The sequence below is a fragment of the Lentinula edodes genome (genome assembly GCF_021015755.1).
Source record: "Lentinula edodes strain Le(Bin) 0899 ss11 chromosome Unknown C8R40scaffold_29, whole genome shotgun sequence".
Taxonomy (NCBI): domain Eukaryota; kingdom Fungi; phylum Basidiomycota; class Agaricomycetes; order Agaricales; family Omphalotaceae; genus Lentinula; species Lentinula edodes.
This window is the reverse complement of record NW_025764335.1, coordinates 300,093-323,078: the sequence shown is the minus strand read 5'-3', so window position 1 is coordinate 323,078 and position 22,986 is coordinate 300,093. Positions and strand designations below refer to the sequence as shown.

Below are 22,986 nucleotides of genomic sequence, written 5' to 3'. Positions count from 1 at the left end.
GCTGCCGGTGGAAGTCTCTCTGGAAGTCCTCAACGTGCAGTCCCGCTTCCCCCGCTTCATTCTCTGAAGCGCAGTCATCCGTATCGGAGACATCCGGAAGACGATAAGACGTTGAGGTTGTTGGATCCGAGACCGGTTTCTTCTGTGCCTTGAGAAGTGAAGGCGGGGAAGTTGAGAGGTAGCAAAAGAATAACGAGGAAAGAACACCGCTCCTTATATTGAGCAAAACAGGTCGACTCCGAGTCGAAATGACGACGAAAATGACGCGACGACGGGCCAGTGTATATTGATTCCACAGCCGACAGTTTCAGTTTGTTCTCCGATTGGAATTTCATTTTTCGATATTGAACACACGCGTAATCTCCTCATGCTTTGCATTCAATTACCTCCCCCGCCTAACCCCACATGCACACTTCCCTCGCGTCCTACTGACCCGAACATCGATGGTGTTTTCTGCACATCCTTCCGTCCTCCCTTACCACATGACATTCCACTCCACCACACCGCCATATCTTGTACATATATCTATCTGTTTGTGTACTTTAATGTCCAAATACTGCCCAGATAGTACCCAGATATTAGTACCCAGAGATGGACTTAGCCAGATACCTTCAGTAGTACGTTTTCGCGGACAACTATACGATCTATACGATAGCACGATAGTTACGACTACATACGAATATATATATTATATAGACTTTCGTATAGACTAAGCCCATGTACTCTACATATCTACCTCTACTCATTTTCACTGCGTTATCTGGAAAGGTTAGACTGGCCCTGAGTACTAGGTATGTCGACCATTCCTTCCATGATCTTGACAGCTCCTCCTACCAGCTCGATCTTTCTAACAACCACATCTCCATCGACATTCGCCTCCCTCTCCACATCAACCACCACCCCAATCCGACTCTCTCTCCCCATCTCAACACCCTGTATCACCTCAAATCTCCATCTACCGACCGCATTTTGTTGTTGCGATGCAACCCAACCACAGAGAGTCGAAGCTGCGGAGCCCGTAGCGGGGTCTTCAAACCCTCCAGATTGGAACATACGCGTTCGGAGACGGATTATTGGATGGATCAGATTGACGGGATCATCATCGTAGATATTGTCGAAGATAGAATTAGATTCGGTGGAGCGTGAAACAACGAAAACGTATAACGAGCTGAACCCTTTCCAATCACCCAAATGTTCATCTGGGATCAGACTCCCGGGCACAGCATCGTTGATCCCAACAAGCGGTTGAATTCTACTCAAACTACCCTCGTCTCTCAGTTGCATCAGCACAAACGACATCCCTTTCACGATCGACGCAACTGGCTCGGAACCGTCGACACCATTGACATAGTCCTCTGGCTCGAGCTGCGGTTGGCACAGGCTTGATTTGAGGGTCGATAACAGGGTAGAGCCATAAGGAGGGTGGGTTTTGAAATCGATGGGGATTCGAAGTTTCACGAGCTCCGCACTGGCTCGCGCGCGATCGTCAGCGGACGTCAAAGGACCAGGGATTTTCGTGACCCTCGAAACTAAAATCACCCCAGCCCTCGTATCCAATCTAAACTCCTTCCTATCCCTCCACCGTTCATGTCCTGCCAAAAACCACCCAGCTCCAATCGTCGGATGTCCGGCAAACGGGAGCTCCTCCGTAGTGGTGAATATATCTATAGCGAAAGGAACGCTGGGGTCATCGTAATTGGACTGAGTGATATGAATGAATACGGTTTCGGAAAGGTTGAATTCGCGCGCAATGAGTTGTTTTTGGTGTTGGGTGAGTACGGGAGGTCGTGGTTTGGGGTCGGAGGAATCGGAAGAGGACGATGGATGGTGGAGGAGGACGATGGCGAGAGGGTTTCCAAGGAAACGCGTCTGAGTGAATACGTCGACGGTGTGGAACGGGATCGACAATGCCATGGTTGACGTTGGTGGGTGAATCAAAGAGTGGTATGTGACTCACACCATCCCGAGCCCGTGGTCTGTCGCCAACCATTCGGAAATCGCCAACCATCCGGAGTCTTCACTTATCCGGTACCTTCGTATTCTAGGAAAAACCTAGGAGAAAACGCGGGAATGAGATCTGTTGAGAAAATCTTTCGTTGGCAGTACATATGTAAGAAACTCTTCAGTACTATACTAGAAAAAAAATAGGAAGTCAAGTTAATAACCTAAAGACCCAAAATTATAAATGCCAAAGTATCAAACTTGACTTGTGAACACAATCCATCTGACTCTTCATGATCATCTCAGATTAAATGATTCAATCCACAAGTTGAGTACGTCGAGTTTTAGGGTGCATATTGCATATGCACGGAACATCGTCGATCAACGTTGATCAACGATGGAATGGGAGGTTTATATGGCCTGGGAAGAAGAGACTGAAGGATGAAGTTGTGAATGGAACCAGGAATTCATAGACACTAAATGAAATCGGGGAAGCCAGAAAGGAGAAACAGCTGTTCAATTCCTGTATTTGACAACTGAGAAAGAACCTAAAAGAACCAAGTTCTCTTTAGTTAGAGGAATGCCCCCGAAATGACAACCGAATGCCGACTTTACCTTCGTGCGAGGAAGTCAGGTCGAAGCGAATATACAAGTCCAAAGTCCCGGAAATTGGTCAATCAACACGAAGACGAACAATTGCTGATTCCTGAGAGCAATTTCAGCGTGAAGGTGTAATCCGACCCAAGTAATCAAATGATGTCCCAGCGTGCGAGGTGGTCGAATTGGAACCGTGCAAAGCCGTATATAGATATATATATATACTGGTATTGGCCATCAACAGTGAAGCAAGTCAGCGAGCACGTAGATAGATTCATATCCCAGACTCCAAGGACACCGTGAAAGTTTTTGCCTGCCCTGACGAAGTTCGAAGAGGGTTAAAATCAATGAGAAAGTTGCTTCATCGATGTATGCATATGGTTCTAGGAATTCATAATTGGGAAAAGGGAAAGACGCTTTGGAACAATGCACTTCTAAGTTCTCACCGGTACCCATCTCATCTTCATGTTATCCCTTGGCACAACAAGATTGGATCTTTTTCTCCAAGATCCCATGTGCTCCATCTCCGTCTTCAACATCTATATTAAATACAGTTTGAGGTGTTTTGGCGTGTCGGGAAATAATTGGGAACAAGGGTCGGGAGTTGAAGTGCAGGCTAGAAAGAAATTCTTCAAATTAGAGCAGTTGCTCTTCTGATAAAGTTAACCAGTATCAGAGTGGGATCATAATAAAAGAGCGGCAACGATGAACGTGGAACGAGAGTCGACGGATTCGTTGCCAAAGGACGAAACTTCACGCATTTCGCACGCTCGATCACATCGATTTTCATGCGGGCCGACCTGGGCCGACTCCAATGCATATGCTTCCATCTAAGGCCATCCCGGATTCAAGTTACATTCAAGGCTCTTCAAAAGAACTCGCTTTTGGACGAGTATCCCCCCCCCCCAAGCATCCGGCATCGTAGCGGTTTTCCTCCTTCTTTTCCACTTCTTTTCCAAGTTTTTCCTATCATTGACTATATGATCTACGATGATATGCGTATCTATACGTATGTACCGTCGACATCAAAAGTTTCATCAACCACAGATTCAACCATAAGCCGTGTAATCTAATCCATCTATCAGAGATCCCTACAAGAGGTATAAAGTCAGTAAAAGAAAATAACAATGCCGCATATATACCCCCTCATTGAAGAAATAACCTCAAGCTGCTGGTCAGCTTCAATCTGTACACCCGCCACGTCGACCTTTGGGTGGTATACAGTCAAAAATTCTTTGCTATTAATCGTTACCTAGACGTTGTCTTGTCCACCGTCTTCACCCTCCCAAGTGAAATCGATATCATTGCGTCCTGAATTTTTCGATGCACTTCATCCTGGCCTACCTTGCTCTTGCCCTGGCTATTGCTTATGTTGGGCATGCTGCACCAGTAAATGTGCGCGCGCACTACCATCCCCTTTATTATTTGTGAATCATACTTTAACTTTGTCATATACAGACCACATCCCTCGACTTCCCAAACTCAACTCTTAAACCCCGTATCACCAGAACGGTCATCGTCCAGCTTGAATTCCGAGTTCCAAGTAACGGGGACGCGCTCAACCCCCCACGCTACGAACACAAACTCAAGCCGGACAAGGTCCACCAAGGAGTAGAGAGAGCCTTGGAGAGACATCAGGCTCTCTACACGGACTATCCATTCCATGAGGAGCCCGCGCAATACCTTGTTATGAACGAATTCAGAGACCATCCAGATTCCCTGTATTTCACGGTACACTTGGAACACCCGTGTGGGAATACCCCTTGTAATTCGACTTGGCGGGTCCCTTTTTATGAGAAGGTTGAACCGGTGCTGTTGAACGAAGGTACATAAGGTAGAGCTCAAGCAAGATCCGCACACGTCAGGTGACTGTGACCCACTGCTATTTTGATAGATTTTGATCGACAAAAAAATTAATAGCAGTCTCCTAGTTCCGCCTTCTCGAAATCGGTTCGCGCAGAAAGTTTCGGGTCCCTTCAGCAGAACTTTCCTTGGGAGCCAATTTTCTATATATGTCGACGAACGGCCGCTATTAATTTTTGAAGGTCATGTCACGCTGGTCAGGTGACGTGTGCGGAACTTGCATGAGCTCTACCTTAGTATCTTTATTATCAAATAATGACAAATAGGACCTAGATTTTGGAGCGTTTTGACAACGAAGGCAACGGTGGTCAGCACAGGCTGGCAGTGTCAATATTGATGGTTTTCATGTTAAATGAGAAATATATTAACAAATAGATATGGCGTTGTACATACTGGATAGCAGCCTTGGGTACAACCGTATCAAAAAAAAGCCCCACCCAGCGCTACCAGCATATAAAATATGACTCCCGAACTAGCAGGAATCAAGTAGCTTTCGAAGCTTTGACCACAGGGGTTGCTTGTGTTCCGGACGACTGGGTCACCGAAGTCGTCTTCGTTGATTGTTTAGCACCGCTCGTAGTAGACTCATTGTCATCTCCCGAACCCGAGCTTGACTTTGTCGGATTGGCAGAAGCAGTATCTGAAGTTGACGACGTAGACGATGTAGAATCCCCTTTACTCCCTGTTGATCCTGGATCTTTGGATGAAGATGGAGGAGAGTCGGAAGGAGAGTTACTGGTGGAAGTCGTAGGAGAGGCATCAGTGGAAGATGATGTATCGCTGGAAGAGGAGGAGTCGGCAGAAGATGAAGAATCCAAGGATGTTCCATTATTCTTGGTAGTGGAAGCATTATCAACCGAAGATGCATCAGTGCTAGAAGATGAAGAGTCAGTACTCGAGGAAGAGTCGGTATCACTCGTCGAATCTCCTGTGGAAGTAGAAGAGGAATCCGTATCCGAGGAAGAATCTCCGATAGAATTGCCGTCGGACGTCGTCGAATTACCAGACGAATTAGAGGATGAATCGGTGTCGGAGGTAGCAGACGTTGCGTCAGTATTATTCCCGAGCAAGGAGGGCCAATTACTATCATCCTGCGGTCCTTGGTTGGGAAAGAAGTTCGTTTGAGTGAACCCAACTAGGTACGCTTGGTTCGTCGTATCATTGTAAGTCACGAATTTGCTTCCAGTAGAATAATTCATCGTGCTGGTTGTTTTGCTCCCGCTGCCTCCGATACAGATGAACAAGATGCACACTCCTGCAGAGGCTGCAGATTGATGGAACGAGGATGCTTCATCAGCGGAGGAGAATTCTACGGAGAAAGAGGGCTGTTAAGGTAGTGAGTGGTTAGTTTGATGAATAGGGAAATTATTTCTCCGCATACCTGATACACAACCAACGCTTGATCTTTCCAGCTAGCCAATGGTCCAGGCTTACTTGCAGATCCGTAGTACTTTTGAAATACTGGCGTACCCTTCTTCGTAATAGCATCCGGAGGATTCTGCAGCGCCTCTGCGACTTCAGGAGTGTTCCACAATCCATATTCGACTCCAAACATGCTGATCTGACCGAACGATACAGACATCCCTACTGAGGAGACATTCGAAGTGGTTTTCGAAGACGAACTGGACCCGGCACCACTGCCAGAGAAATCTTCCCAGATGAAGCCGATCCCACCTCCACCAGATGTCGTAGTATTCGTGGATGAGCCAGTGGTGGAAGAACTGCTCCAGGTGAACGCAGGGGACGAGGAGAACCCATTGCTATTCGATTGCCATGCACTCATCGTTCCATTCAATGTAGGGATGGCATAATAGGGCTTGTACTTTCCAGCCCCTTTACCCGCAACGGCAGTCTCCGACGAAACCTCCATGTTGAGTCCATCAATAAGTGTAACGGATGCCGTGAGCTGCTCGATATTGTTCAATGCGCCAGAGAAAATGTAGAAATCGTCCCCGACGGCTCGACTAAGGGCAGACTGGTAAGTGTTCGTTGCGCTCTGGCAAATTGCGCTAGCCTGAGTATATTCAGGATCTTGTGCAGCGAACTGAAGGAACTCCGGGGAGGTAATATTTGGAGCTTGACCAGAATGCTGCTCAGCGTACTCTTTGGACACCGTGGTCGTAGTAGCACCCATTCCAGCGTAACAAGCTTTGCTAGATGCCTGCATGGCCTTAGTAACCTCCGGATTGCTAGCTCCACTCGTATTCAAGCTCATAGCGACATTCACGTCCTGGATGAAAGAAATTACCATCCCGCTATACGATATCGTCGTCGTCGCTCCTTGGATCTGGTCCGCAATGTAGAATATACTGTTCGCTGCCTCATCCCCATTGAGCGAGGTGCCGGTCCCAGCGAAGTCGATGGGCTTCCATCCATCAGAGATGGCGTGAAAGTTGGAAACACCGTTTTGGGCGGCGAGGTAGGTCTGCAAGGCGGTCTGCATGTAGTTTTGGACGGTGCCTACGGATTTACTGCTCGAGTCAGAGTCTCGTCTGAAACGCAGTGGAAGAGCTGAAGTAGTCGTTGCTATTAACGTGAGAAGGAGAAGGATGTCCACGACAGTGTTACACCGACGGTGTGTGATATTAAAGAAACGCATAGTGAGCAAAGGAAAGACGTTGTGACAAGCAGCCGTAGGAGAGAGCCAAAATTATTCGTGTCCTGCACGATTTGGGTGTCTGGGTGGCGGGTGTACGCTCAGCGTCGTTGAAGGGTATCTACATCCCATGACCGCATTTATAGTTTTATCTTCTGGTACGGAAACGAGATCTGTAAATTTACAACGTAGTTCAACCAATACTCTGATAAGCCACTACCTACCAAACGTTTCACCGGGAAAAGCGTAACAACGTAGCGGTATAATCTGCCAAAGAAAGCGCTGCCGATGCGAGTGTTTCGACGAGAGCAGATACATTCAGAGAACTCACCCCATTTGCTTCAAATCATTGCATTACTATTGCAGTTTCGGTACCCACACTCTATGGAACCATATATGCGTACCTAAAAAGGATGGACAATACAAGCCATGACCTATAGAAAGGTGAATGCACAGACATTAATCCCCTAACCCCTAACCCACAATGAAACGCCCCGACGACCAAGGGATCAAACAGCGGTTGTGGATAGTAGGATGTCCATGAGGCAGTCCACTAGCCTGTTCCAAAAATCTGAATACGCTGGTTCAAAGTCTGAGGCATACCAATCGGTATAACACTACAAATGCACTGAACGCCACATACCTAGTGTGTAGGACAAGAGGGGATCGGAATCGGAGCAAAAGTCAAACCGTTTTCCGGCCATCCCGGCCAGATTCTAACCGTTCCTCGAACTGATCGCAGGATTTCTCGAGGAATGGACAATTGAAGCAAATGAAGCAAATCTAGGTAACTGTTTCCTTCAATTCGAAGTTACCGATACCATTGGATCAAATGGACCCCCAAAAAGGACTAGGAACGAACATCGAGTCATCGACTGGGGATAGTAGATAGTGGATCATCAACAAGAGCTAAACGAGGGTTTCGAGAATCTTTTGAACGGTCGGACCTCGATCAGCAATTGAATCCTGGCAATCCTCTGAAAGATATGTCGTCGTGAAATGTGCTCATAGATCAAAGAAGTAGCCACGAAAAGGCCCTTACAAACTTCATATGATACCTGAATACCAAATAGTTTGTTAGCAGCGAATTGAAGTGCCTGAGACAAGAACTTGCGCTACCTGTGCCGAAAAATCCCAAGTGACATATTAAGTAGTGACTTGCGTCCAAGATAACTTCCGTTTCCGTTGTTATCGTTCATACGAACTTGACAGCAAGAGTCTGGAAAAATGCAGAGACAGAACGCACGCCATGCATGATAGTATTCTTGAAAACCATTTGAATTTTGACAACCATGAAGTACATTAAGCCAGGAGATTATATCTTATCTAGCAACGCAAGAAATCAGTCACGGATCGTTACAAGGATAGAGCAATAACAGACTTTGATTTGATTATGTATAAGGCCCGATGCGAACGCAGTGCAGTAAAGAGCAACCTCTCCTTTCTTCTCTCGGTCATGTACCAGCCATCCCCATAACCCCGACATGATCCCGTATCTTTGCTATGTCGCTCGCACTCAAATAGCCTTTGCTCGCAGCAAGAAAATCTTCGAATGCAGTGAGTGCGTCGGATTCGTTCGTGAACTCCGTTCTTTGATAGTGGACCATCAATTACGATCGAAACTGTACCAAAGATATGGGCGTACCTCAGAAATTGGATCAACTTATCCCAGAATCCCGGACTCGAGATCGTTAAATGATACGCACCCAAGGTTTCTTTGGGAGTACTACCCGTGCCGAGAGCGAGGTCGGTAGTGTCTAGTGTCAGGAGAACGTCCTTCCTCGGCTGCGCGCCAAGTTCATCCTCGTTGGACGGGGAGGGGGATAAGACAACGGAGGGGATGCGTTGGTGTCTCTTTCCTGTATGCCCCGAAGGAGCAGCAGGCGAGCCTCCTGACAGCAAAGAAGACGACAAGGACGTCCCAAAAGCTGGTTTCGGAGCAGGAGTGTTTAGAGTAACCACTGGCGGGTCCGCAGCAGAGGCAGCAGGATTCCACTCCACGCCGGGTTTGACCATCAAGTTAATCGTGTCTCCATCTTTCACCGGATATTCTTTCAACAGTTTGTTGTCCGCGAGAGCTTTACCCTTCAGAAGGAGTCTCTGAGCATCGGGAGCAGGAGCAGTTGGATTAGTGGTCGAGAGATGCTGTTTGATAGCGGAAATAGTATCGGTTGGGTGAATACCAGAAAGTGTGTAAGTTATGGGTGGTTTGGTGGACTTAATGAGCAACTTCAGTGTGGCTGTATGGGCAGAGTTAGTGCAAGATACAGCAATATCACCCTTGAACCCCTTACTGGAAGATGAACCAGCCGCAGTTTCTTCTACCTTACGAGCGGGTGGCTCTGGCACGGCTACTCCTGTTAAGACGGGGATCTTCTTCAACGAGTTTTCTGGTGGCTGTTGGTATTCATCGTCATAATTGATTGGTTGTGTAGATATAGTATTGACAAATGTCTTTATGAAGGCGAATTCTGCTTGGTCTGCCATCGTCGAGGAAAGAAAGCTGTTAATTAGGCGGATTTCCGCCGAAAATATTTGAGCCAGAGCCGGCCGAATGCCGCTCCACAAATCAGCATCCGCCGTACGGAGCGATAATCTATATGAGTAGCTTATTTTTTTGTAAGGACTGCCTCGAGTACTCTTCGACGTTAGTCGCTCGTTCTCCATTAATCATTCGTGGATAGATCATTCCACAACCAAATTTTGAAATCGGTCTAGTCGGGACCACTCTCGGACCGGTCCAGCTCAGTCGAGAATTCTCTCTAGTTGTTTATCACCATGAGCGCGATTTTCGCAAGCTTTCTTCCACCACTACAACGATGTCTTCTTCATTAGAATCTTCAAGCTCACCCTCCAACTCGAAGTCAATGCGTGGCAAGATGGAGTCATGGATCCGTTCTCTGCAAGAGGACATTGTCCAGGCACTAGAGAAACTCGATCCTAATGCTCCCAAATTCCAGCGTGATAGCTGGGTGAGGCCTGAAGGTGGAATGGGACAGTCTTGTGTCTTTGCTGCTCCCACAGCTAGCGAAGGACAGAAAGGTGAATTCATTCTCTCCTATACACCGAGCGATCATTCATAAACCAACACAGAATTCATCCTCGAAAAAGCCGGCGTCAATATCTCTATCGTTCATGGAACCCTTCCTCCTCCAGCTATCAAACAAATGCGCGCAGATCATACCTCGATGCCGCTACCGGAAGACGCTCCAGGCGGCTTGCCCTTCTTCGCAGCGGGCATTAGTTTGGTGATCCATCCCAAAAACCCGCATGCCCCGACGTGCCATGCAAATTATAGATATTTCGAGATTACGGATCCTGAGAGCGCTGCTGCTAGTGCGGATGTCGCACCAAAAACTCTTGCATGGTGGTTTGGCGGTGGCTCAGACTTGACGCCCTCCTACCTCTATCCTGCCGACGCGACTCACTTCCACCAAACCCACAAATCCGCATGTGATGCCTTTTCCCCTTCTTTCTACCCCGCTCTCAAGAAATGGTGCGATGAATATTTCTACATCCCTCATCGCAGCGAATCTCGAGGAATCGGGGGAATCTTCTTTGACGATCTCCATGCTGGCCCACACGCACGTCTTCCAGATAACCCATCAGATCACCCTCGTACCCTCGATTCCATTTTCGTGTTCGTAAAAAGTCTCGGAGCCGCTTTCATTCCGGCATACGTACCCATCGTAGAACAACGAGCCAAAATGCCTTACACCGATGAACAAAGGCGGTGGCAGCTTATTCGCAGAGGACGATATGTGGAGTTTAACCTTGTTGTTGATCGAGGGACGAAGTTTGGGTTGATGACTCCCGGGGCGAGGGTAGAGAGTATATTGATGAGTTTGCCAGAGACAGCAAGATGGGAGTATATGTCGGAAATGGGCGCAGATGAGGAGACGGAAGAGGGACAACTCATCCGGGTACTAAAGGAACCGAAGGAATGGGTTTAGGCTGGTGAGTAGGAGGAGTTTTTTGTGCACGTACGAAGGTACATATCATTTACCACCGCTCAATAATTTCCTGTACAATCAAACATCTGGCAGCTCCGATTGAGGGTGAGTCGTATAAGGGCCGGGTAAACCATCATGATACTCAACGGAACCTCAGCAGAACCTGAGTAGAACAAGCAAATTTATTTGACCCGGAAGTCATTCAGTGATCCACTGGACAATTTTAATGATACATACAGTATGTATATTTCATTCATATATGATTTTCACAATTTGTACTGGTGCTTACCCACTAGAAGTTTTCCCCTTATCTGCTGTTTGACAGAAGAAAGAAGTGGCATACTACATTCACCATGAGAATATATAGGGTTATAGAAGATAGAATACTGAATTCAATGAGGAGGGATTACAAGGGATTACAGGGGATTACCAAAAACGGCGGTGGCTGTGGCCTTGTGGGATTGACGCAATTTTCCACCCTATGGCCAGTATTGCTTCGCTTCGCTCGCAATAAAGATCCCCACTCTCTTGAAGTTTCCCCGCACCTTCTGCCAAGCGCTGGTTCGGTAGGTTGCATTTTCTTCCTTCTACCACCAGATCTAACTGTCATTACCCCCTCTCTCCGAACCTAATCATGCAATCCTTAATTTGCATTTGACGAATACATCACCACAGTTACTCAAACTTACGGGTCAAATTTGCTGGTCAAATTTCTTCCATTATCATTTGCTCAGTGGTATCCCGTATGTCCCTCCTATACCAGTCCTACCGTCGTTGTCGCCGATAGATATCTATCGTTTAACACAGTGCCATCTTGACTCATACGTTCAACATGCACGTATTTTTCCTCCTTTCAATTTCCAATGCCAAAAGTCAATTGTTGTACGCATGCTTCTTCCTTGTCGCTCTCCTCAGTATTACTGTGGTCGCTTCCCCCTTAAAACTTGCTCCTCGACCCCTCGGTGTGTAATATACCACCTGTTCTGGTCCGACCAAATGCTCATGGATAGTATGATATAGCACCGAACGTAGTCGTGCTCAGCCTCGGATGGGACGAAACCACATCATTCCTCCACGGTGAACAAAGACCAGCTCTTTTCTTCTACAACAATTACGGTCTGACAGCTGGACGTGATCCGCATGGCGGCATATACATTTATCCACTCCAGAGGAGTCCGAAGGGCTTGCAGAACTTAGGACCGGATAATACGCAGCTTATAGCTTACTTCCGTGATGAGGAGCAATTCAGGAGTACCATGGCGACTTTGAGAGACTTGCGGGCACTTGGTAAACTTGGTGCTGGTCCTCGGACAATGTCATGGCCCCTCATCACTAATGCCAGGGACTACATTCATGCTGTGTTGACGCACCTGTCGCAACTTCCCAGTGGTTACGAAGGACATGCGATGGTTGTGGATGACACATTACTGTCAGAATGGAAAAAGATAAAGCATGGACTAGAAACGAAATGAGGGGGGGACATGTCGATGAGGGGACATAGCACCACGCCGCTTCAATGGATAGCGTTGACAGTTATAACAAGGTCGATTGGATTTCAATTCCGATTTTGAGAAGGATCACAGATGGTAGTAGAAATACATTTATTATAGATGTGATATATCATAGTTTGGGGGAATGGTATAATCTGCTCTAACGATCGGAAATAGCGATACATGGTATAGTTCGAATTCGTTTCAACCGTGACGACCGAGACCACGAGCGGATCTGCTGACGACCTTGGCCTCAGCTTGCTTAAGCCTGGCACGATGGGCACTAGAATGAAAGTATTAGAATTGGATTTTGAAAGCAAGTCATAGCGTACTCATCCTCAGCCTCTTTCTCGAGGAACTTGACGTGATCTTTAGCTGCCTTCACGCTGGCTCTGGCTTGCTGTAAAGCGCGGTCGGCAGCCTTCTCAGATTCTTCGGCGTCGGAAACTTTTTCGCGAGCAGACATAATGGTAGGGTCTACATTACAGGGTGGACAGAGTCAGAAAAACAGGTGAAGCAGAAATACTCGTGAGATACGCACCATTGTGAGGGAAGCCTCGGCCACCGATACGTCCACCGAATAGGCCACCGCTGCGGGTGCTGCCTGCTCGACCGACGCTGTCAGAGTCAGAGCTATTCCTGGTACGATTGGACTTGTTCGAACGATCTGGCGAAGCAGAACGCTGACGACGGCCAAAAAGGGTGCCCTTGCGGGTAGGCTCCGCTTGAGGTGGAGGAGAAGGTTCAGGAGAGTTTTGTTTGAACAAAGGCATTGTCAAGATAGAAATATCAGATCAAGTAGGTGTTGAACGTTTGTAAAAGATGGAACTTGGGATTCTTGAACAGAATTTGCACGGCTTTTGAGCTGGTTGGAAAGGCCTAAACGTCACTTTCTGGAGTCGAAGCGTCATGGTAATTTATGAAGAGCCACAGAAGCACCACAAAATGTTGAGGTGGGTGGCGTAGAAAAAGAATTGAAGTGGCGCAATGGTCCGTGCGCTTCGGATTTTGCCGAGCTCTGCAAGCGGAGCTTCAATATTCCCTCTGGAGGTAAATTGCAACGGGTATATAAGGCTGTTGCGCTCTTTTTCTTCCCACCACCTGTCCGCAGCTGAGTCTCGTCGTCGTGCCTTGGCCAGCGTTCAGCGTTTCAGCTACAATGTCAAATAAAATTGTGGTGAGCTACAACCTTCCTGGAAGTAGCTGCTTTCAAAGTCGTAATAACGCTGTTTTCTGGAGCCTGGAATATATCGTTCAGTAATTGACGACGTTATCGCCGCAATTAAGCCTGAATTCGAAGAATATGGCGTTTCTGAAGACGTTCTCGCTGAATTGCAGCACGTATGTCATGAGTGGTAGGAGAAGATCTTTGGAGAACTAACTTGCTCTTTTAGAAATGGGAGAACAAAGTTATTGCCTCTCATGTCGCCGATTTTGAAGTAGTAAACGTTCCGCCCGCGCAAGCTCCTCACCATTCGTATCAGACTCATGCTATGCACATGATGCAAAGTCATCCAGCATATACAGCGGCAGCAGCACCTCATTCTTATGTTGCCGCCGCTCCTCCACAACCTGGTGTGAAAGCAGAACCGATAGACACTCGTTACATGTTACACAATGCTCCGCAGATGGCCTATGCCCTTCCTCATCTTCCTGGTCCCGCTATCAACGGCGCGCGCCAGCCTGCGGTTCCTCAGTACGGTAGTCAAACTAGTATACTCTCTTTTCCGCCAGGTCCGCCACCGGTCCAATCCATACCCACAAATGGCGCCGGCGTTCCTTTAGGTCGTGCTTACGTTCCGCCGACAAATGGCACTCCAATTGCAACAATGTCTGCGCCTCCTCCTCCATCTAATTCAGGTGGTGGTGGGAGTTCAGGTCGCATCCCTCAGCTTGATGGCCCATCTGAAGATGAATCCGATGAGGACTCACAAACCCCGCCTCCTTATGCACCCCGATCAACACATCCTTCTTTGCCACAACCTCAAGCGTCAACGAGTGCCTCCGCAGACTCAGAAGCTATCAACAGCGACTTGGACGATTCAGATACCGGAGACGAAGAGGAGGCAGACGATGGTGCTGTCGGAGAAACGGACATTGTATTCTGTACTTATGATAAAGTGAGCTACAATCTTTGCTTTCTCTTACCAGACTTTCACTTCGTATTAGGTCGCACGAGTCAAGAACAAGTGGAAATGTATCCTGAAGGATGGAATGATTCATGTAAATGGAAAGGATTATCTCTTCTCCAAATGTACTGGGTACGTTGCTTGCCAAATTATGCGGAATCGCTGCCTCGCTCACTCCTTTCTCCTGTCAGGGAATTTGAATGGTAATCATCATTGGTTTTGTATCGTTCTCGCCATCAAATTGTTTGAATCAAAAAACATCTCAATTAAAAACTTTTTTTTCTTCGCTATGTTCTACCTTTGCATGCACACGTCTATCGCTCACCGTTCACTGTTCTCCCATCCTGTGTCACGCATACTGTACACCTGAAGCATCAACTACATCATTCGTCTCCTTAATCAGCTTTATCTATCTACATATCTACTATGGCTACGGTAGAGTATCCCTTCTCGAAAATGTCATATCATGTCGCCTCAATGTTGCCTAACCAATATCTCAGCATCTGTATCGTGCCCTAATCAGCTTCGTCCCGGCTCCGTACAGTGTATACTAGAAGAAAGTATTGATAGTAGTATAGAATCGGCTCTGGAGACCTTGTAGCGCGCCTTTCCCCAAATAATCGCCGATGCCTCTTGAAGTTGTGGACAAAAAACGGGCGCTTACGCTGAAAAGCCCTTTACTGTAGATCCTGTAACTCTTTTCATAGCTACTTGGCATCGATGTCAGGTCATGTTAGGGCTTGAAGCCCTTATTTACAAACCCCGAACGAAGTCATGGTCAAATTTTCTCGAATCTCGGCCGTTGGCGGCGCCATTCCTAATTCCTGACAGATCCTTGGTTTTCGCTGTATATTTCGGGGATGCCTTATACATTTGTACAGCCAACGATGAAGAACCCCCCAAATTCGCGCTTTCCTCTGATATCGAGGTTCTCTCTTCACAATCATGGACGTTCCGGAGACGCAGCGAAATGGAAGGAAGAATAATGTCAGGTTTCGTGTAGCAATTGTGTAAGTGGTTTACAAGTACACATCTTGGACTTGCCATTGAATTCTCCAATAGCGGATGTGGAATTGGTGGTCTTACCCTCGCCGCTACGATATCCAAGTTCACGTCCGAACAAGATGGTATCATCAAAGTTGACATGTACGAATCCAAGAGCGAGGTATCTGTTATCGGAGCTGGAGTTGGCATATGGAAACGTTCTTGGCAAGTCTTGCAAGACTTGGGATTTGAGGAAGAACTAGTCAAGCGTGGAGTCAAGGTCCCTGTTGATGGTGAATGTAAGTCGTTAGGAATGGCATTTCTTTCTGTAAAAGGCTGATAACACATCTTTCTAGCTCGAGGTCCAATCTTTCGCAAATCCGACCAACCAACACCAGGCTACGATTTCCATGATCATGTTATGCCCTGTTCGTATTTTCATTAGTGCCGTACCTCCGCGCTAACGTCCTACATAACAGACGGTCCTCTAGGTCTCCATCGACCCACACTTCTCGAAATCCTCCAATCCAAGCTTTCTGAGAACTGTACCATCCATATTTTCAAGGCCCTTGTCAGCTACACAGTCCACGCCGGAGACAACGACTCTGGTATTACTCTTCACTTTGCCGACAACACCACAGCCGAGGCCGACATTCTCATTGGCGCAGACGGGGTATATTCTGCTACAAGGCACACAATGTTCAGCGGTCTCGCCGAAGAAACGGGTAACAAGGAATACACGCAATACGCACGAGCAGAATATAGCGGAACTCTAGCTTATAGAGGGCCTGTGCCAACCGAAAAGCTCAAGGAAAAATACCCACAACACATAGTGTTGAACCGTCCGAAAGCTGTAAGTTATCTCGTCTCTCTCCTGCCTTATTCTGATTTTAGCGGTCGTACAGTGGTGCGGAAAATCCCAGCATGTTATTACCCATCCTCTCGGTCCTTATATCGGTATCATTCTTTATATGTACCGCCCAGATCTATCTTCTCCCAGTCTCGCCCGATTCCAAAATCAAAGTGTTGTCCCATCCTCACGTGACGAAGTGTTAGCCCTTTGCGAAGGATGGGAGCCAGAGCTTCGTGAAGTTTTGGAGTGCATCGACCCTGATCCTTTGAAAGTGAGCTGTTGGGTTATACATAGGGTCAAGCCTCTACCGTTCTGTGTGTTGGGAAACGTTGGGCTGATCGGAGATGCTGTGAGTTGTCTCCTTAATGCCCAATCTCTGTGATTAACTTGTTCTCCCGTTGTTTTGTAGGCTCATGCCATGTTACCCCATCAAGGTGTAGGAGGTGGACAAGCCATCGAGGTATGTTCTATTGCCATGATTTTCCTCATCTTCCGTACTAGCTTCTTTCCCTGTCATCATCTCTAATCACATTTCTAGGATGCACACCTCCTTGGCCGCCTTCTCGCTCATCCCAAAGCCGCTTTATCATCCCCTTCCAGACCATCTACACTCCCCATAATCCTTAAACTCTACGAAACCTTCCGCCTCCCGGTTGCTCAAAAAGCCGCGAAGGCGTCGTATGATAACGGTTTGATGTACGAATTTAATTATCCTGGACTCGTATTTGGGGGTTCGCAACCCGACGCCAATAGTAGAGGTCCAACGCCGGATGAATTGCAAGTGTTGGGCGAACGCATCGGGGAGTCGTTTACATGGTTAAAGGAGGGAGATGTCGAGGGCGACTGGCGAAAAACGGAGGCAGAGTTGGAGAAGATGTGATAGTTGCGATACTCAAGAGTCCGGCATATAATAGAAAAGAAAGAAAAAAGGAAGGGTTGAACCACCGTACTAGCCTCTATATATGAGCGACTTTCCCGTGGTTCGTCGGTTTGGCATTCACACTCTCAGGAATCACACTCAAAGTTTGGCTATCAGTATGCTCACTATAGCCCTCAAATCCCATTTTATGTATTGTTCAAAGTTATAATTACATGACATTCATATACCATAGCTACTCATTGAAGTTCTGAGTGTATCTGTGACTACTACATACTCAAATGATTGTCAATGTTGATGACCATCAGATGGAAATGTCAAGGTACTCACTGAGCCCAAGGTGCATGCTTTCACCACACTTATTATAGGATGATTTAGGTCTCGATTATATCATTTATAATTGTATCTAGTTCGCTCAAGAACGCAATGTTGTCTTAGTATATGAGTCTTACATGATTTTTGAGACAGTCTTTATTGGCACGTGACTGCGAAAACTCGCTTTGACTTCCAAAATGCAGGAAATGTGTTTGGTCGTGCTTGTCCGGGATCAGAATTCCGGCATTTCCTTTTCTAGCACAACGTTCACCGCCACTGTACTGGTGGGCGCTGTGACTCGCGCCAGTCAAACACTAAATCTGCCTTTTCAAGCATCTCCGAGCCTGCGAACGAAATATGATAGCTGTTGCTGGTTCAATTCAATATTCCGATATCCGTTAACCAAAAACAAAAACCTATTTTCAATATCAGGACAGCATTGAGCAACTACATTATGCTTCAATACAGTAACGCGGCGGGTTATAAGAGCTCTGTGTCCTCTATAATTCTCTCATACATCTGCCTTGATACTTTCAAGTTATTCTCTCATGAAATCCTTCACTCGCTCCGTCTTCTTGGCACTTTCCTTGTTCGCTAGCCTTCAGAATGTGGCTTCTACAATAACGATATCTGGACATTACAAGGGCAAAGCAAAGGCGTACTTCAACACAACCGTATCCGCTTCACCTGTAGGATCAGCATACTGTCAGTCAGATCATCATAAATCCAAACATTGATCTAAATATTGGAACTTGCTACAGTCATTACAAATGAACCCAATGGCAACTACGTCGTCGCTGCTGACATTGGTTCAGACGGACAGCTCGTACGTGAATTCTATATCCTTCATCGTTCCTCTCGTCACGTCCTTTTTTCAGATACTTCGTTCCGCGTATGCCACTGGCGGGATCGGATCCCACGTCGTCGCAGCTGGTACAGGTGCTACCACGGGCCCGGATGGCTTAAACTCTCAGGGAGCCATATCAGTTAGCGCTTCGTCCAATATGCTGGTTACTGTTAATGTGAGACCGACTCGATGTTCAATCAAACGTGTTCGACGAGCCCTTCTTAGGCTGGATCCCACACCGTCACTTTGTTCAAGATCGACGAGAACGACCCATCCAACTTGACTATCGTTGGAGAGCCAATATCCAGCGGCGGTCATTTCCCTACTTCGATTGCATTCAATAATGCCGGTGATACTATTTGTGTGTTGAACGGAGGAATCATCAACGGTGTCAGGTTCGGTTTCCTTTCTGGTATCTCTGCCGTTCTGCAACATCTGAATCCTTTTACTTCGTCCACAGCTGCTTCCACGTCAACCAAACCGCCGGTCTTCAAATAATACCAGAAACCACACGTTACCTCCATTTGAACCAAACCACTCCCGCAACGACTGGCGCCGGAAGCACCGTTGGTCAAGTCCTTTTCTCCGCAGACGACACCCAGCTCTTGGCCTCCGTCAAAGGTCTTCTGCCTGGACCTCCTGCCGTAGTCGGATATATTGCTATATGGGATATCGACGAATCAGATGGCTCATTATCTGAAAAATACATGCCTATTGCTCCACCCAAAAATGGTAACAATCCTTTTGGATTCACTCGAATCGCAGGCGAAAACAGCGCAATTATCGCTGCTGATACGAACGACGGTTTCACCATTTTTGACTTGTCGGATGGGAGTAAGTCTTCATCCGTGGATGTCAATACCCTCGGTGCCATCTGCTGGTCTACATATAGTCCGAAGACTGGGAATTATTATATGATCGATGCTGGAGGTGCAGTGTTCGAGGTGAACATAGACAACAATTTAAAGGGATCGGTGGTGCAGGTAGCTAGTTTTTTTTTTCTTCAAGTCATATCGACATTCCTCGTTCGACTGATTACTGAAACCTATTCACAGCAGTACAACTCAACGAATATGGTCGGTCTCTTTGACGGTGATGTAGCTTCTCTCCAGGATAACGAGTACGTTCTTCTTTACCATCAAATATCCTTCCTCATCCTTCCTAACCTTTTCATCTATAGCTTCCTTTACATCCTCGCCGAAAACTTCAGTACAATCGAGGTCATGTCTTTGAATGCTCCAGGAAAGGCACAACACATCCAGTCGCTCAACGTAGCCTCCACGCTTATGGCTGCAGGAATACCTATCAGTGAGTATCCTTTAATCATTACAGGAATCATTATTAGGCGCCCTGACTGGTTATGCCTTCATGTTCAGGTTCCTCAAATCAAGGCATGGCTACTTTCGTTAAGAAAACGTGAAGGGCATGCAACATGCCTCTTAGAGAAACATACATAGACATATATTGATTTAATGTAGGGATAGCTCAATATTATTGTCTATCGGACGTCTCCCCTTCTGCTTATCCTCTGACTGTGGATCTACTAAGAACACCCATCCAAATTGTATGCGTTCTCGTCCCTTTTGAAAGAATACAAACTCTCATACTTCTTCAACTTTTCTCCTCAAGGGAGATATCTGTGGTTTCGACTAAGAACATCAATCAGTGGCCCGTAGCCATAGTGCGCAACGCAGGAATGGTAGTCAAACTTACATATTCATTCTGGACTCCGTATAATTGATTTTCAGCATTCCACGATCCCAACTCCATGCTCACGCTCGAATCTTGAACTGTAGCTTGTGGTTTTAGAGGATAAGGCTGCCCCACCGTACATCAGCATAACGATAGTCTGACTTGTCTAATATTAGGCTTACGTCGATATGATTTACAGTCCGTAAAGATGATTCTGCAGTGAAACCACCAAAGCCACCGTTCGTATATGCATATTCATCTCCTATTTTCCCTGTTACCTGTTTTCGGGTGCTGAGCGCACACATAAACGATACAGCGAACACTATCATCGTCACGTTAATTTTTTCATCTGCTCAGGAAACTGTTGATGAAACGAGAATGACTTACTTTTAGAAAGTACGAAATACACTCCCATATATTGGAATGTAGATGTACGTGCATCATACTGATTGATATCCTTGTTCAGTGGAAAAGTTCGAGACATACGAATTATGGAACATACCAAAACTAGGGTCAAAATGCTCATCGTACTGTGAAGCATGTCAGATTCTATCAATAAGGATATGGATGCCTACCTCGTTAAAGCACCGGTATTCAGAGCATACTGTACCAGGCTGTTGAGCAGTGAATCAGGTCTGTATGAGGTGTGAGATTGGTTGGCTCGGAAGGACCGACTCAATAACTAACTCTCGATATCCTGTGCGTAATTTCCGAAGATAGTAGCATAGTGCTACTGCGATCAGAAAGTCCGCTAATGCTCCTGTAGCTAATGCTAGCGAGGCTACGACCTGTAGAGAATCGTGTAGTATCATGACATCAACCTGAGTGGCCATAAGAGAAGATAGATTTCCCTCACCTTGATTTTCGCAATGTCCAGAATATTTTGAAGATGGAAGCTAGTCATAGACGCTATTGAATCAGTGTCGATCAGGATGTGTTTGTCGAATATATAACTCACGCTCCGACCTCATAGGCTGTAATGTAAACGTCGTTAGTGACATGCTGACGGGATAAATACATGAGACTACCCAGTATACACCCTTTGAGAGTGAATTTCAGCACCCAACCCATCATTTCTGAATATTAGATCATTCACCTATTTGCACGAGGATGACTACCGCCTGGAGGACACAAGTAATGTATATCTCAGATGATTGAAACCGAATCTTTGCAGAGGGAACACACTTACAAGTGCAGTCGTAACGATTTTGTTGCGATTGCTAACTATACCCATGAAGCATGTCAAACGGTACATGGAACCAGGGATCTGATTAGGGTACTTACATCTCCAGACGCGAACTACAAAGCACCTTTTTCGTCGAGATAACAATAAGTTGACATAGGAGTGGCAGCTGATAAACAAGAACTTACGCCTTTACGATGCTCCCTGAAATGGCCTGTAGGAATCAAACATATAATCATGAGCCTGAGATTCAAACTTGTCGAAGATGTCACGCCGCAAATCATAACGTACTCCAACCAAGACCTGAGTCTGTAGAAGCAGTAAGTGCGTGAACAGTGCTGTAGGAATTAATAGGGAAGAAGGCAAAAAGATAGGCTCATCGTACCACGAGAGACCATTCCACGGGTTCTGTGAATACAGCTATGGGTGAGCCAAAAAGCCTAGGGAGACAAGGACCAATCAATATCGAATCGTTGATTCTAGCCTACAAGACGTACGAGACAGTGTAGTGATATAAGGCATGTGCAACTAGTGTTTGATGAAGCAATTCTGTACACCTAATGTATCATTGGTCCTGAAGCCTTCCAGAGAAAATCCTCAATAAAGTAATAGTTCGCGTACCAGACCACTCCCACCTAAACCATATAAATCACGGATTTAACGACAGTACCCCCGAAATTAACGCACCAGGATTTTCAAGTTCAAAGGGTCCGTCCTATATCGATGATAAAAACTGATGGCTTGAGTTGTAAAAATCCCGAATATGACGCATGATATACTGTAGCCAATGAACGCTGCACCCAGTGTATCGTTCAGGTCAAAAGTGAGGGACATTTTGCGCCAAAGGTCGCAATCTGAGAGACAATCCGTGTCAGTGGTGACTGAAGGGGAAGGAAGGGAAGAAGAAACTCGGGAAGCTAGCCTCTACATATATACTCCTGAACAGCAACGCAACGCAAGGCACAAACCTTGTGAACTTGTAAGATATAAAGTTGTACATTGCTTGATGTTTCATTGCTTTTGTTTCCATAACCACCACAGCCACAGGCAAGATTATTTGGCGGTGACCTGGTATGAGTCATGACTTGATCATCCACCCTTCTTCTTCATCAGGTTACACGACTCCAAGCTGCGACCTGTTTTGTTGGGCCGAAGAAGGAAGAGGACAAGATGGAAAAGGATAGAAACTAAGAAAGTTAAGCCAAGACTTTGTGGAGGTTACGGGAGGGAAGAATTGAACTCACCGGAAAGGGAATGTCGATAATTATCACTGGACTATTCGAAGAACCTAAACTGGATACGACGAGCATGTCTGGGTATGTATTGGGACCTGCCTTTCGACGTACTACATACTCAGCTGGACCAGTAGTCTCCTGCTCAACAATATGTTCCCTCTTTCCCTAAGTTCCCTTTATGACTCTATGCTTTTAATTTTCATCCCCATATTCATCTTTTTCGTATTTACCTTTCCAGCCACTCATACCTTTGATCATCGCATTCACCTAATTACGGAGCACTTTCGCATCCTCGATGGTCCACTTGTGTGGTTTCAGGAATTTTATCTCGAAATTGGATGGGACCTGATATGAACAAATCTCCTCTTCAAGTTGTTCTCGTGTTGATCGGTTTTCCTTCCCTCTATACCAATTCACTTGACTGATCCAGA

The 22,986-nt window shown here is 46.4% G+C and overlaps 12 protein-coding genes across 12 annotated transcripts; 7 read left to right on the top strand and 5 right to left on the bottom strand.

The window, feature by feature from the left end:
• Positions 1–756: 756 nt before the first annotated feature.
• C8R40DRAFT_1071478 (uncharacterized protein) lies at positions 757–1,914 on the bottom strand (the record flags this gene model as incomplete). The annotated part of the gene is made up of 1 exon (XM_046226336.1): positions 757–1,914. One exon carries the CDS (start codon positions 1,912–1,914, stop codon positions 757–759), a length of 1,158 nt encoding a protein of 385 aa, XP_046083937.1.
• A 1,822-nt stretch (positions 1,915–3,736) lies between these two features.
• On the top strand, positions 3,737–4,688 carry C8R40DRAFT_424610 (uncharacterized protein). Its single transcript, XM_046235028.1, has 3 exons — positions 3,737–3,933; positions 3,997–4,403; positions 4,470–4,688. Exons 1-2 carry the CDS (start codon positions 3,862–3,864, stop codon positions 4,369–4,371), a joined length of 447 nt encoding a protein of 148 aa, XP_046083936.1. The 5' UTR covers positions 3,737–3,861; the 3' UTR covers positions 4,372–4,403; positions 4,470–4,688.
• Positions 4,689–4,883: 195 nt separating this feature from the next.
• Positions 4,884–7,000, bottom strand: C8R40DRAFT_1051700 (uncharacterized protein; the record flags this gene model as incomplete). The annotated part of the gene is made up of 2 exons (XM_046224723.1): positions 4,884–5,726; positions 5,783–7,000. 2 exons carry the CDS (start codon positions 6,998–7,000, stop codon positions 4,884–4,886), a joined length of 2,061 nt encoding a protein of 686 aa, XP_046083935.1.
• A 1,296-nt stretch (positions 7,001–8,296) lies between these two features.
• On the bottom strand, positions 8,297–10,097 carry C8R40DRAFT_424846 (uncharacterized protein). Its single transcript, XM_046235029.1, has 4 exons — positions 9,292–10,097; positions 8,643–9,237; positions 8,379–8,587; positions 8,297–8,323 (listed from the first exon to the last, which is right to left on the bottom strand). Exons 1-3 carry the CDS (start codon positions 9,662–9,664, stop codon positions 8,452–8,454), a joined length of 1,104 nt encoding a protein of 367 aa, XP_046083934.1. The 5' UTR covers positions 9,665–10,097; the 3' UTR covers positions 8,297–8,323; positions 8,379–8,451.
• On the top strand, positions 9,865–10,950 carry C8R40DRAFT_1162028 (coproporphyrinogen III oxidase; the record flags this gene model as incomplete). Its single annotated transcript, XM_046230201.1, has 2 exons — positions 9,865–10,039; positions 10,091–10,950. 2 exons carry the CDS (start codon positions 9,865–9,867, stop codon positions 10,948–10,950), a joined length of 1,035 nt encoding a protein of 344 aa, XP_046083933.1.
• A 391-nt stretch (positions 10,951–11,341) lies between these two features.
• Positions 11,342–12,014, top strand: C8R40DRAFT_1115908 (uncharacterized protein). The gene is made up of 3 exons (XM_046228575.1): positions 11,342–11,516; positions 11,626–11,693; positions 11,758–12,014. The coding sequence occupies exons 1-3, from the start codon at positions 11,346–11,348 to the stop codon at positions 11,918–11,920; spliced, it is 402 nt and encodes a 133-aa protein (XP_046083932.1). The 5' UTR covers positions 11,342–11,345; the 3' UTR covers positions 11,921–12,014.
• Positions 12,015–12,282: 268 nt separating this feature from the next.
• On the bottom strand, positions 12,283–13,524 carry C8R40DRAFT_1115905 (uncharacterized protein). Its single transcript, XM_046228574.1, has 3 exons — positions 12,982–13,524; positions 12,773–12,917; positions 12,283–12,723 (listed from the first exon to the last, which is right to left on the bottom strand). The coding sequence occupies exons 1-3, from the start codon at positions 13,211–13,213 to the stop codon at positions 12,645–12,647; spliced, it is 456 nt and encodes a 151-aa protein (XP_046083931.1). The 5' UTR covers positions 13,214–13,524; the 3' UTR covers positions 12,283–12,644.
• Positions 13,525–13,599: 75 nt separating this feature from the next.
• C8R40DRAFT_1200057 (transcription factor IIA, alpha/beta subunit-domain-containing protein) lies at positions 13,600–15,145 on the top strand (the record flags this gene model as incomplete). Its single annotated transcript, XM_046233113.1, has 5 exons — positions 13,600–13,639; positions 13,699–13,781; positions 13,835–14,560; positions 14,610–14,701; positions 14,761–15,145. 5 exons carry the CDS (start codon positions 13,600–13,602, stop codon positions 14,774–14,776), a joined length of 957 nt encoding a protein of 318 aa, XP_046083930.1. The 3' UTR covers positions 14,777–15,145.
• Positions 15,146–15,631: 486 nt separating this feature from the next.
• Positions 15,632–17,585, top strand: C8R40DRAFT_1115896 (FAD/NAD-P-binding domain-containing protein). The gene is made up of 6 exons (XM_046228573.1): positions 15,632–15,852; positions 15,910–15,981; positions 16,033–16,406; positions 16,459–16,755; positions 16,816–16,866; positions 16,945–17,585. The coding sequence occupies exons 1-6, from the start codon at positions 15,714–15,716 to the stop codon at positions 17,284–17,286; spliced, it is 1,275 nt and encodes a 424-aa protein (XP_046083929.1). The 5' UTR covers positions 15,632–15,713; the 3' UTR covers positions 17,287–17,585.
• A 13-nt stretch (positions 17,586–17,598) lies between these two features.
• Positions 17,599–18,177, top strand: C8R40DRAFT_423244 (uncharacterized protein). Its single transcript, XM_046235027.1, has 2 exons — positions 17,599–17,623; positions 17,752–18,177. Exon 2 carries the CDS (start codon positions 17,796–17,798, stop codon positions 18,039–18,041), a length of 246 nt encoding a protein of 81 aa, XP_046083928.1. The 5' UTR covers positions 17,599–17,623; positions 17,752–17,795; the 3' UTR covers positions 18,042–18,177.
• On the top strand, positions 18,003–20,110 carry C8R40DRAFT_423066 (uncharacterized protein). Its single transcript, XM_046235025.1, has 8 exons — positions 18,003–18,303; positions 18,360–18,424; positions 18,477–18,620; positions 18,671–18,840; positions 18,906–19,428; positions 19,501–19,565; positions 19,626–19,753; positions 19,822–20,110. The coding sequence occupies exons 1-8, from the start codon at positions 18,147–18,149 to the stop codon at positions 19,863–19,865; spliced, it is 1,296 nt and encodes a 431-aa protein (XP_046083927.1). The 5' UTR covers positions 18,003–18,146; the 3' UTR covers positions 19,866–20,110.
• C8R40DRAFT_1173231 (uncharacterized protein) lies at positions 20,047–22,154 on the bottom strand (the record flags this gene model as incomplete). The annotated part of the gene is made up of 18 exons (XM_046231988.1): positions 20,047–20,094; positions 20,159–20,263; positions 20,320–20,459; positions 20,525–20,582; positions 20,640–20,667; positions 20,713–20,772; positions 20,825–20,925; positions 20,994–21,033; positions 21,096–21,177; positions 21,234–21,258; positions 21,327–21,357; positions 21,422–21,436; positions 21,509–21,534; positions 21,612–21,629; positions 21,706–21,760; positions 21,818–21,877; positions 21,942–21,955; positions 22,008–22,154. 18 exons carry the CDS (start codon positions 22,152–22,154, stop codon positions 20,047–20,049), a joined length of 1,053 nt encoding a protein of 350 aa, XP_046083926.1.
• Positions 22,155–22,986: the final 832 nt, after the last annotated feature.